Below are 12,221 nucleotides of genomic sequence, written 5' to 3'. Positions count from 1 at the left end.
AGAAGTAAATAGGTTCACATAAACTGGAACGGAGGTAGTACTACTTTGTTACAGTTTGTGTGAACCTATTTACTTTTTGATCCACTCTAAAAAGAATGACCTCTTTCTAAATTTGGTAATAATTTAGCTTAAACTTATAATTCTACCCTTAATGAGAAGTTTTTATAATCATACAAATACTTTTGGCCCCTTTTTAATTTATTTAAGACCATAAATTATAAAAATCTTATTTTTTTTTAAACTCCGTATCCAATCAAACATGGTAACACCGATTCGAACTGAGACACTGACAGCAAAAATGCATTTGAACACAAAGGGAGGCCACAGACTGAACTTGTGGCTATCGTCCCTTTAACCTGCATTTTCGTCCACTCTCTCACGTACACTTCCTTAAATTGCCCTCTCTTAACTCTCCATCCCCCTCTCTATCTCTCTCTCTCTCTCAGCGCTTTACTAGCTAACTTTGAGAGAGAGACTCTTAAATTAATTTGTCAACCCAAATTCCATGGCCGCCAGCAGAATTTCCTTTACTTCCAGCTCTCAAACCATTTATTTCCGTCACGGCCCGTTTCTATGCCCAAATCCGGTTTTCCCAATCTCTTCCTTTTCTCGTAATCTTGGCACAATTCTGAGGTCTAGAAGAAAACCCAGTTTCACAGTTTGCTTTGTTCTGGAGGATGAGAAGTTGAATACTCTATTTGACAAGTTGAATGCTCAATTAGAAACTGGGACAGAGGAGATTGAAATGAAAATTGAGGAGCAGATCTCAGCGACTCGTTTAGCGGAAAAATTGGCTAGGAAAAAATCGGAGAGGTTTACTTATCTTGTGGCTGCGGTTATGTCTAGTTTTGGGATTACTTCCTTGGCTATTATGGCCGTCTATTACAGATTTTCGTGGCAAATGGAGGTATGAAACACTCCATAATTAATTCCCACTTCACTCTTCTTCTCCTTTTTCTGATTTTTAAATTTTTTAATATTCTGTTTGGGTGTAGGGTGGAGAAGTGCCTTTAACTGAAATGTTTGGTACATTTGCTCTCTCAGTTGGTGCTGCTGTAAGTTTCTTCTTTTCTACTATCTTTTAGCGTCTGGTAATACATGATCAGTTGAAAACAACCAGAGATATAAGTATCTCCTGTCCATTTCATATGATAGTGTATATAATTGAACTACATTAAAACTTAGACGCTAGTATAGTGATTATGAAACAAAACGTTAAGCTGCTACATCAAAGTTTTCAACTAGACTACTTTTAAAGAGTTGTTGCAAGTCATATCGATAAAGAAAAATGTCTAATGTGTTTTATATAAAATTGAAAGAGGAGTACCAATTAAGGACTAGGATAGTCATTTATGGTTGACGAAGTTGGATGTTGTTCGAATTTCAGGTAGGAATGGAGTTTTGGGCAAGGTGGGCTCATAGAGCGCTTTGGCACGATTCTCTTTGGCACATGCACGAGGTTTGTGTTCTACTTTCTAATTTACTTATTTGGAGCTTAAATGCCTTATTTCATTTTTTTGTGAAGAAAACTATGCTAATTTTATAAAAATCTCAACTTAATTAAATCCTTTCTCTTACCTTAAATTGTTGCAGTCACACCATAAACCAAGAGAAGGACCTTTCGAGATGAACGATGTGTTTGCCATAATCAACGCCGTTCCAGCAATAGCCCTCCTCAACTATGGTTTCTTCCATAAAGGCCTCATTCCTGGCCTCTGCTTCGGCGCTGTATGTTTCATTTCACTTTACCTTTCACTCTTCAGTATTTAGTGGGGTTTTAATCTTTACCAACAGCGGTCTGGAAAATTTTACTCAGATCAATTACTATCCATGTATAGTATAAAGACTTACTAATGTAAATACATTGATCAGAAGAGAGGTATAGAGAAAGAAGCCCAACATATTAAATTGATAAAAAAATGCCTTGTAATGCAGGGGCTAGGGATCACAGTATTTGGGATGGCTTACATGTTCGTTCACGATGGTTTGGTTCACAAGAGATTCCCCGTCGGACCTGTAGCCAATGTACCTTATTTTAGGAAGGTGGCCGCAGCTCATTTGGTAATTAAAGATGCTTTAAACTATAACTATGGCTTATAAAAGATAATCTTAATCTAATCAGACTTAGCATGATTGTTAAGTAGATATTAATATTAAATTGGTTGGTAAGATTTCCTTAATTCATTTGTTGATATTTGCAGCTCCATCACTCAGAGAAGTTCAATGGTGTCCCATATGGTTTGTTCTTGGGACCAAAGGTGCTCTCTCTACTCTTTTCCACTCCCCACACTTCCCTTCATGTTCATAAGCTTTTTAAAATTACACATGACATTGTTTTTTCAGTAAACAAGGGAGTAGTATATAATAATAGGAAATACTAACTAGTGGAATGGTGATTGATGCAGGAATTGGAAGAAGTAGGGGGGATTGAAGAATTGGAAAAGGAAGTGAACCGAAGGATAAAACTTTCCAGGGGATCATGAATCAGCGAACATAAAAGTCATTATACAACTCCTATCACGTATACTTCGTGGGGAAATTTTTTGATGTATTGAATAGAGAAAATGCAGCTCTATTGATCATGAAATGAAATTTGTATTTACTTGGGCTCTTATTTCACTAAGATGAAAATAGAGATATATTAGAAATTATTAACCAGCTCTCTCTCTCTCTCTCTCTGTGCGCGCGCGCGCATGTGCCAAGTCTTGGAGGCTAAGAAGAAAAGCGAATGTCCTCTGGCTCTTTTTTTTGGCACGGCTGAAGAATGATATTTGGAAAATGTAAAATAGACCTGTTGTGTTGGCAGACTTTATAATTGAATCAAGATGAGTCCAGTCAAAATCAATTAAACTTGTTACGATACCAAATCAAGTTCGAGCAAGCTCAACCAAGTCAAATTAAGTTGAACTCGGTTAGGTAGCGAATTTGACTTGACTTAATGAGTCTAGCTAAAATACATTGGTGTGGAAGTTTGTTGCACTCCCAATTTTGAGCGTGCTTCATTCGCTATTGCTTGAGTTTGCGTATGGAATTCCGAGGATGATCAGTGCACGTCAACTACACAAATATCTGTTTCTCTTCTCAAGTATGAACCGAAAAGGTGCAATAGCTTGATAAGACGCACCTTTTGTCAAGGTTTTGATTATCCTGCTAGGTCTTTTTAAGGTATCATACATTGGAGAACGAAAGTTGGAGAAAATATTTATTATACTCCTAACCGACAAAGTTACTCCAAGAAATGACACTTGTGTATTGGTGGAAAAAACACATGAAACGTGAAACATCAGTAAGCTGACGAGGCATGACGCGTGGAACGTCGATATAGCGACAAGTGGCACTCTCAATTAATTGAATTAAGAATGCAAGGAAGATACGCGAGAAACACCCACGGGGTAGCATAGAGAAAAGAATCGGACCTGACAACTGTCAAAGGAGAAGCAGGAACGAAATGAATGAAGGATACAAAGAAGGAAAGATATACGAACCAGAAGTAAATAAGGAAGGGGAACCAGAGTAGTTACAAGGAATCTTTATTTATAAATATGCCAATTACGGTTTTCTATGGTAACGGGCAATCAATACAATTAATGCCTCTAATATGCCCAAATTAAGTGTGAGAATCGTTATGATTATATACTCCTATATAAGGATAAGAATCTCATTTGTAAGGACATGTTACGATTATTACTGAAATATATACTATAATTCTTTGCTTTACTCTTCAAGTTTTAAGCCTTGATTTTGGGGAGTGATTGTCAGTTCATTCCTTAATTGTTCTTTGCTAATCGTATCTATTATTTTTTCTATTCTTCTTAAAATTATTGAGAAAATGAAATAAATCTTGGTTATTAGTAACCCGTTTGTTTTCTAAATATTGACTTTGACCGAGAAATCTATTTTTGGTTAAACAAATTGGTTCCGTTACCGGAAATCTGATAATCTTTTCACTTCCCAAATTCTATTCCTTGACAACCAACTATGTCAACGATTAACGAAAACGATCAGCTGAACCAACATGATGGAACTCCACCACTCCACTCTCCAACGAGATCCCCTCAGCAATCCCGTGGAGGTTCACCTGAAAGGTCTACATCACGCGCTGATGATCAACAAGGGGATGAACAAACCGTAGAGCAAGACGATCTAAAGCAATTGATTGCAAAATACGTGAATAGTGCACTACAAGATTTTGTTAGAGGATTGCCCAATGCGCCACAAACTCCTCCACCGGTCAATACAGCAACCATGGAAAGCCCACGCTCAGGGATTGACAATTCTGGAAGTGGAGGAATTCCTAACGAATCTCATGAGGGAGGGTCAGGTACACTAAATAATTCTAATTTACAAAGTTTGGTACTAACTTTGCAGAAACAATTGAAGGAGCAAAACAAATGCATAGAGAAAATACCTGGCGTGTCACCCGTGATCAAAGGGGTGGATATTGACAAGTATTCACACCAACCCTGGAAGCCAAGTGCAACACCTTTGCTAATTCCTAAAAAGTTTAAAATGCCTGATATTCCAAAATATGATTGAACAACTGACCCTCGAGATCACGTGACTGCATTCACAATAGGCGTGAAAGGCAACGATATAACCAAGCAAGAAATCGAATCGGTTTTGGTTAAAAAGTTTGATGAAACACTCACGAAAGGAGCGTTAACATGGTGTTATCTTTTACCTGAAAACTCTATTGATTCTTTTGCTGAGCTTGCAGATTCATTTATAAAAGAACATTTGGGAGCTTAGAAAGTTGAAAAAAGAATGGAAGACATCTTTAAGGTAAAACAAGGGAATACAGAATTACTTAGGGAATTCGTAGATAGATTCTAGCGGGAGAGGATGTTACCTCGTGTACCTTATAACTGGGAAGCTATGGCATTCGTGAGCAATTTAAATGAGAAAAGTTCAGAAGCCACGAGAAGGCTGAAGGAAAGTTTGCGAGAATTCCCAGCAACAACTTGGAACGATGTGTACAACCGGTACAGTAGAAAGTTGCGGATAGAGGAAGATACGGTCGCACAGCCAAGGGCCGATGAAAGAACAAGATCGAGACGTTCGGAATCAGAAAATAGGATCATAAAAAATAGGTACGAGCCTTACATGGGACCTGCAGGGCGAAACTCTTGATCTAAATAAGAGAAGGCACGATTCGACTCAAGACCAAGGCAAAAAGATACGGGTTCTTCATCTAGGTTTAGAAAGGAATGGGATGCACGAGGCAACAATTCGAATACACACGCGAGGATAGGAGATCACAGCTAGCTGTTTTAAGAGGTATGGGAGATAAGGTGCGGTGGCCTAAAGAAATGAGATCAGATCCAAGCAAAAGAAATCCAGATTTTTGGTGCGAGTTTCACAATGATCATGGTCATAGAACAACAAATTGTAGACTTCTGCAAGGAGAAGTCGAGCATTTATTGAAGCAAGGTTATCTTACTGATATGTTCAGTGAGAAAGGAAAACAATCATATATGAAGAACAGACAGGAACCCCTGAAACCTCCTTCACCAAAAAGAACAGTCAATGTAATAACTGGGGGAGATGAGGTCAATGTGGTAATATATACAACTGCAAAAAAGACGTCAAAAGTCACGGGAACTTATGGGAAGCGAGTTCACTAGGTCTTGGATGAAGACAGTATAACATTTGATGATGAAGATGCGGATGGCTTGATGATTTCTCACAACGATGCACTGGTAATATCTCTACTTGTACATGATACTAATGTAAAATGAGTTTTGATTGATCCAGGTGGTTCGGTGAACATCATTTTACTAAGGGTGGCGAACGAAATGCAAGCTAATGACAAGGTTGATAACGACAAGGTCGGGAATCCAAACTAGAGTAAGAATTTGAAAAGTAAATGCGGAAGCAATAACAATAAGGAATTGAACAACTAGCACTTAAGGGCAGAAAATAAAGGATATGGGAAAATTCGAGGAAAGAATTCCAAGAACTTCCAAGAACGCAAGTTCTATAGCCTTGACAAGATCAAAGCAACAACGTCTTGATTTATTGAAGAAATCAAACGCCTTTACTTAAAAGCAAATCAAAACAATAGATTCGGATCTTGACCGCTTTACGAGTAACTTGAGACAACAATTAATAACTAGTATTAATCGCCTTCTAAGAATACCACAAAGGAATCAAAGATATCACAATAGAGAAGTAATCTTACTACCTTGAACTATGAACTAGTAAAGGTTGAAAGATAAATCTCAAAGCACAAGTAACAAAGGTTCAAAAGAACTCTCAAAGTATGATATACTTAATCAATAATGAAGTGTCTCAATGAATGAGAAGAACTCCTTATTTATAGGAGTACTAAGGCACAAAAAGTCTTTAAAATTAGGTAGGGTGGTTGCTAAGGCATAAAAAGTCATTACAATTAGGTAGGGTGATTGCTAAGGAGTAAGAAAAGTCATTACAATTAGGTGGGGGGCGGCCAAATCCCTTTGGGGCAGATTTGGACCTTAAAACTACTAGTTTGGGCCATTGATTTGGACTCCAATTGGGCTCCCTTTGAAATACCCCCTTTTGGACCTCTTTTAAGCTCATTTTGAGCCCCTTTGGTGGACTTCAAGGGCTGATTTGGTGGCCCAATCTTCCTCCTCTTGGACTTCAATTTGGATCACCAAATAATTGTAAAACTTGGATAATTCATCTACTTTGGGCTTGAGCTCTTCCTCTATAATTAAAAGCTTCTTTATTTGCCATTGAAGTCCAGCAATCTTAGAGTGCAACTCTTTAGCTTGAGATCTTGTAAATGGCCTTGGAGCTTCCAAAACTCTATCCTTGTCCTTGATGCTATCATTCCCCTCTTCTTGAAAAGAATTCGTCCCCGAATTCGATCCTACATCAAACAAAGACAAGTCAGCAACATTGAATGTAGCACTTACTTGGAACTCACCAGGTAGGTCCAGCTTGTAAGCATTGTCTCCAATCCTTTCAAGGACTTGAAATGGGCCATCTCCTCTAGGGTGCAACTTTGACTTCCTTTTGGAGGGAAATCTCTCCTTTCTAAAGTGAACCCAAACTAAATCTCCAGGTTTAAAAATTACTTGTTTTCGACCCTTATTCTTTCTCAAGGCAGTTTGCTCATTTTTCTTCTCAATTGCAAGCCTTGTTTGTTCATGAATTTTTTTCATCATCTCAGCCTTTGTCCTACCATCAAGATTAACAATATCATTAGTAGGTAATGGTAATAAATCAAGGGGAGTGAAGGGATTAAAACCATAAACAACCTCAAAAGGAGACATACCTGTAGAAGAATGGATTGTTCTATTGTAAGCAAATTCAATCATAGGTAAGTGAGCCTCCCAAGAAGTTAATTTACCTTTCAAAACAGCCCTCAACATGTTTCCTAAGGTTCTATTAACTACTTCAGTTTGTCCATCAGTTTGTGGGTGACAAGAAGTAGAAAACAACAATTTAGTGCCTAACTTCCCCCAAAATACACGCCAAAAGTGGCTCAAAAACTTAGCATCCCTATCACTAACAATAGTTCTAGGTATACCATGCAATTTGACAACTTCTTTTACAAAAAGATCAGCAACATGTGAAGCATCATTAGTCTTTAAACAAGGAATAAAACGAGCCATTTTGGAGAACCTATCTACCACAACATATATACTATCCTTACCATACCTTGTTCTAGGCAAACCTAACACAAAATCCATAGAAATATCAATCCAAGGTGAAGTAGGAACAGGTAGTGGCGTGTAAAGACCATGTGGTAACACTTTAGATTTAGCTTGTTTACATTCCAAACACTGTGCACACATTCTTTCAACATCTTTTCTCATTCCAGGCCAAAAGAAATTTTCAGCAAGTATGTCTAGCGTCTTTGGGACTCCAAAGTGACCCATAAGCCCTCCACAATGTGCTTCCCTTACAAATACTTCACGTAAAGAGCAATTAGGGATACACAACTTATTTTCCTTAAAGAGAAACCCATCTTGGAGGTTAAACCTCTCAAAAGGACCCAACTTACAATCTGCAAAAATCTTGCCAAAATCAACATCATTAGCATAAAGTCCCTTGATTTGATCAAAACCCATCAATTTAGAAGTCAGGGTAGAAACTAAGACATACCTTCTTGAAAGTGCATCCGCAACAACATTCTCTTTCCCTTGTTTGTAAGAAATTACATAAGAAAAAGTTTCAATGAATTCAACCCACTTAGCATGCCTTCTACTAAGCTTACCTTGACTCTTCAAGTATTTCAAGGATTCATGGTCAGTTTTAATGACAAACTCTCTTGGCCACAAGTAATGTTGCCATGTGGCTAAAGCCCTTACCAAAGCATATAGCTCTTTGTCATAAGTGGAATAGTTCAATGTGGCTCCACTCAACTTCTCACTAAAGTAGGCAATAGGTTTAGAATCTTGCATCAAAACAGCACCTATTCCTTTGCCAGAAGCATCACATTCAATTTCAAAAGATTTAGAAAAATCAGGCAATTGTAACAATGGAGCAGAACATAACTTTTCTTTTCAACAAGTTAAAAGCATCATCTTGTTCTTTTCCCCATGTAAAAATCTTATCCTTTTTAATAACTTCAGTTAAAGGAGAAGCAATGGTGCTAAAGTCTCTCACAAACCTCCTATAAAAACTAGCAAGTCCATGAAAACTCCTAACTTCAGTTACACTCTTAGGTTTTGGCCATTCTTTTATTGCTTTAATTTTCTCTTCATCAACCTCAACTCCTTTAGAACTAACCACAAAACCCAAGAAAATCACACGATCCACACAAAAAGTACACTTTTTAAGATTAGCAAATAAGAGTTGCTTTCTAAGAACTTCAAAAACTTGTTTTAGGTGTTCTACATGCTCTTCTAAAGTGTTAGAAAAGATCAAGATATCATCGAAGTACACCACAATAAATTTTCCATGAAAATCCTTAAAGATATGATTCATTAATCTCATGAAAGTGCTAGGTGCATTAGTCAAGCCAAAAGGCATAACTAACCACTCATAAAGCCCATATTTGGTCTTAAAAGCAGTTTTCCATTCATCTCCAGGATTCATTCGAATCTGATGGTAACCACTTTTTAGATCAATTTTAGAAAAGATTTTGGATCCATGTAATTGATCCAACATGTCATCAAGACGAGGAATAGGATGGCGATACTTTACCGTTATCTTGTTGATTGCTCTACAATCCACGCACATCCTCCAAGTTCCATCCTTTTTGGGTACCAATAGGACGGGAACAGAGCAAGGGCTCATGCTCTCTCTCACAAAGCCTTTCTCAAGCAGCTCCTCAACTTGCCTTTGAAGCTCTTTTGTCTCTTCTGGATTACTCCTATAAGCAGGCCTATTTGGGATTTGTGATCCAGGCACGAAATCAATTTGATGCTCAATGCCACGTAAAGGTGGCAATCCATTAGGAATATCTTCAGGAAAGACATCTTCAAAATCCTGCAAAAGAGAAGAAATACTACTTGGCAAAGAAGAAGTTAGTAACTCAGAATTAATCAAAACTTCTTTGTAAGTAAGTAGTATTATGGGCAACCCCTCTTTTCTTGCATTTAAACACTCTTTGGCTTTTATATAAAAACTCTCTTTTTTTATTTCCTTAGCCTCTTTCCTCTCACCAAGACTTTCTATTTTTTCATTCAAGCCCCTTTTTATCTCTTCTCTCAAATTGTTGCCCTCTCTCTCTTTCTCTCGGCCATCTCTCTTTTTTTCCAACTCTTGGCCTCCTTTCTTTTCTTTTTCCTCAAGCTCACTTTTTATCCCTCCCCTTGGTTTTCCCATTGTTTCCCTTAATCTCTTTTGATCTTCAAACACTTGAGAAGGAGATAAAGGTGCAAGAGTAAATTTTCTGCCATTTAGCTCAAGAGAATATCTATTCTTCCTTCCATCATGAAAAACATTCCTATCATACTGCCAAGGACGACCCAGTAAGATATGACAAGCTTGCATAGGGACTATGTCACAAAGAATATCATCCTCATATCTACCAACATTGAATGAAATCATGCATTGTTTGTTTACCTTTAGTTCACCACTATCATTTAACCATTGGAGTCTATAGGGAGTAGGGTGTTTCATGCATGCAAGTCCCAATTTTTCCACAAAGTATGAACTCACCACATTAGCACAACTACCACTATCAATGATCATAGAACAAGTTTTCCCCTTTATCCCACACCTAGTATGGAATATATTCTCCCTTTGTTCTTCACTATTGCTTCCCAAATTGATAGTCATAATCCTTCTAACTACCCCAATCATGCCATCATTAGGTAGTTCTATATCATCATCATTACTCACATCTCCCTCTTCTTCTCCCTCACTTTTTTCACTCTCATATCCTCCATCTTCTCTAAGAATGATGTTTCTTCTACTTGGACATTCATGCATCATATGTCCCCTTCCTTTACATTTATGACACTGAATAGAACTAGAAGGTGTAAAAGGTTTAGGGTTAAAGATTTTACCTCCCTCTTTGTTCTCAAATTTACCTTTATCCTTGTCTTCTTGAGGTCTAGAAGAACTCTTCATCTCTTGATTCGACCATGGCTTCTTGGAGATGGTGTTTGACCGACCTTTCCATGAGCTAGCTTGCTTTCTTTTATTTTGATTTTCTACCTTTACAGACAAATCAACTAACTCATCTATTGTTACATATTGTTGTAATTCTACTACATCAGCTATTTCCTTATTTAAACCATTTAAAAACCTAGCCATTGTAGCCTCTTCTTCCTCCATACAATTAGCTTGGATCATAGCCATATCCATAGCCTTAAAGTACTCATCCACAGACATGGACCCTTGCTTCAATGTTTGAAGGCGTTGTTGTAGCTCTCTTTGAAAGTGTGATGGTATGAATCTCTTTCTCATCACCCTCTTCATCTCAGCCCAAGTAGCAATTGGTGCTTGTCCTTCTTGCAAGCTGTCCCTAGTAAGCTTTTTCCACCAAATAGCAGCATAGTCAGAAAACTCAACAATAGCAAGTTTAACCTTCTTACCCTCAGAGTAGTTGTGACAGTCAAATATAGCTTCAACCTTTCTCTCCCAATCAAGGTACAAGTCTGGATCCCTTGTTCCCTTGAAAGATGGCATCTTCATCTTTATACTGCTTATATTATCATCTTCTACTCTACCTCTTTGTCCCCTCCTATCTCTTCCCACCCTATCAAAATCGATATCATTAAAATCATCTATTGGGTTTTCTTGATTTACAATGGGAGCAAGAGGTACATTTCTCCTAGCTTGGGGCCTAACATTATTTTCCCTTCTAAGTTCAGCTATTGTATCATTTTGCTCAGCAATGGTGTCCCTCATCTCTTGGAGTTGCAAATTCCACCTTTCGAATTGTTGATGCATAGCTTGCAAGGTAAAATCATTTCTTGCTTTGATTTCGGCTTCTTGAAGAACCCTTCGTTCATCATCACTAGCTGTATGTGACATCTTAAATAATTAAACTGTATCAGAAAATTGAATTTTTCCTCAATTGTTCTCACACACACTTTGCCCTTTTTTTCTCTCTTTCGAAATAACCTTTGAACGAAATACTTTGTAGATTTATAGTTAAACCCAACTCGTATAAAGTTCTTAGTAGTAAAATATAGATTTTTGGGGAACAAATAAAAGAAGAACCAAATCCTAGAACTATTAGGCTCGGTTGAAACAAGACACGAACAAAAAGGAACTGCGGGAGTAGATCAAGATATCATCAATGAATACGATCACAAAGTAATGCAAATAGGGCTTAAATACCCGGTTCATCAAGTCCATGAATGCTACCAGGGCATTTGTCAAGCCAAATAACATCACTAAGAACTCGTAATGCCCGTACAGAATCCGAAAAGTTGTCTTAGGGACATCTGATGCCCTAATCTTCAATTGATGGTAGCCAGATCGTAAATCAATCTTCGAAAACACTTTGACACCCTGAAGCTGATCAAATAAGTCGTCAATCCTCGGAAACGGGTACTTGTTCTTGATAATCACTTTGTTTAACTATCGATAGTCTATACATATCCCTATCAAACCATCCTTCTTCTTCACGAACAACGCTGGCACACCCCAAGGCGAGATACTAGGTCTAATGAATCCCTTATCAAGAAAATCCTGCAACTGCTCCTTCAATTTCTTCAACTCAGGTGGCGCCATATGATATGGTGAAATAGAAATGGGCTGAGTGCCCAGAGCTAGGTCAACACAAAAATGAATATCCTTGTCGGGTGGCATTCTTGACAGATCTA

The 12,221-nt window shown here is 37.8% G+C and overlaps 2 protein-coding genes across 2 annotated transcripts; one reads left to right on the top strand and one right to left on the bottom strand.

The window, feature by feature from the left end:
- The first annotated feature begins 336 nt into the window (after nucleotides 1–336).
- Nucleotides 337–2,658, top strand: LOC104089002 (beta-carotene hydroxylase 2, chloroplastic-like). The gene is made up of 7 exons (XM_009593805.4): nucleotides 337–907; nucleotides 996–1,055; nucleotides 1,388–1,459; nucleotides 1,594–1,728; nucleotides 1,936–2,061; nucleotides 2,202–2,258; nucleotides 2,406–2,658. Exons 1-7 carry the CDS (start codon nucleotides 506–508, stop codon nucleotides 2,481–2,483), a joined length of 930 nt encoding a protein of 309 aa, XP_009592100.1. The 5' UTR covers nucleotides 337–505; the 3' UTR covers nucleotides 2,484–2,658.
- Nucleotides 2,659–5,802: 3,144 nt separating this feature from the next.
- On the bottom strand, nucleotides 5,803–11,388 carry LOC138894052 (uncharacterized). The gene is made up of 2 exons (XM_070178726.1): nucleotides 8,519–11,388; nucleotides 5,803–5,842 (listed from the first exon to the last, which is right to left on the bottom strand). The coding sequence occupies exons 1-2, from the start codon at nucleotides 11,338–11,340 to the stop codon at nucleotides 5,803–5,805; spliced, it is 2,862 nt and encodes a 953-aa protein (XP_070034827.1). The 5' UTR covers nucleotides 11,341–11,388.
- Between the last annotated feature and the right edge of the window lie 833 nt (nucleotides 11,389–12,221).

This window comes from Nicotiana tomentosiformis, chromosome 6, assembly GCF_000390325.3.
Source record: "Nicotiana tomentosiformis chromosome 6, ASM39032v3, whole genome shotgun sequence".
Lineage (NCBI taxonomy): Eukaryota > Viridiplantae > Streptophyta > Magnoliopsida > Solanales > Solanaceae > Nicotiana > Nicotiana tomentosiformis.
The sequence above is the reverse complement of the archived record's forward strand: the minus strand, read 5'-3'. Positions and strand labels throughout refer to the sequence as shown.

Coding starts and splice junctions, on each gene's coding strand:
- LOC104089002 (XM_009593805.4), top strand. CDS start 506: ATGGCCGCCAGCAGAATTTCCTTTACTTCCAGCTCTCAAACCATTTAT. Junction 2,062..2,201: donor AGGTGGCCGCAGCTCATTTG/GTAATTAAAGAT, acceptor TGATATTTGCAG/CTCCATCACTCAGAGAAGTT. Junction 2,259..2,405: donor GTTTGTTCTTGGGACCAAAG/GTGCTCTCTCTA, acceptor TGATTGATGCAG/GAATTGGAAGAAGTAGGGGG.
- LOC138894052 (XM_070178726.1), bottom strand. CDS start 11,340: ATGCATCAACAATTCGAAAGGTGGAATTTGCAACTCCAAGAGATGAGG. Junction 5,843..8,518: donor ACATGGGGAAAAGAACAAGA/TGATGCTTTTAA, acceptor TTCTTACTCTAG/TTTGGATTCCCGACCTTGTC.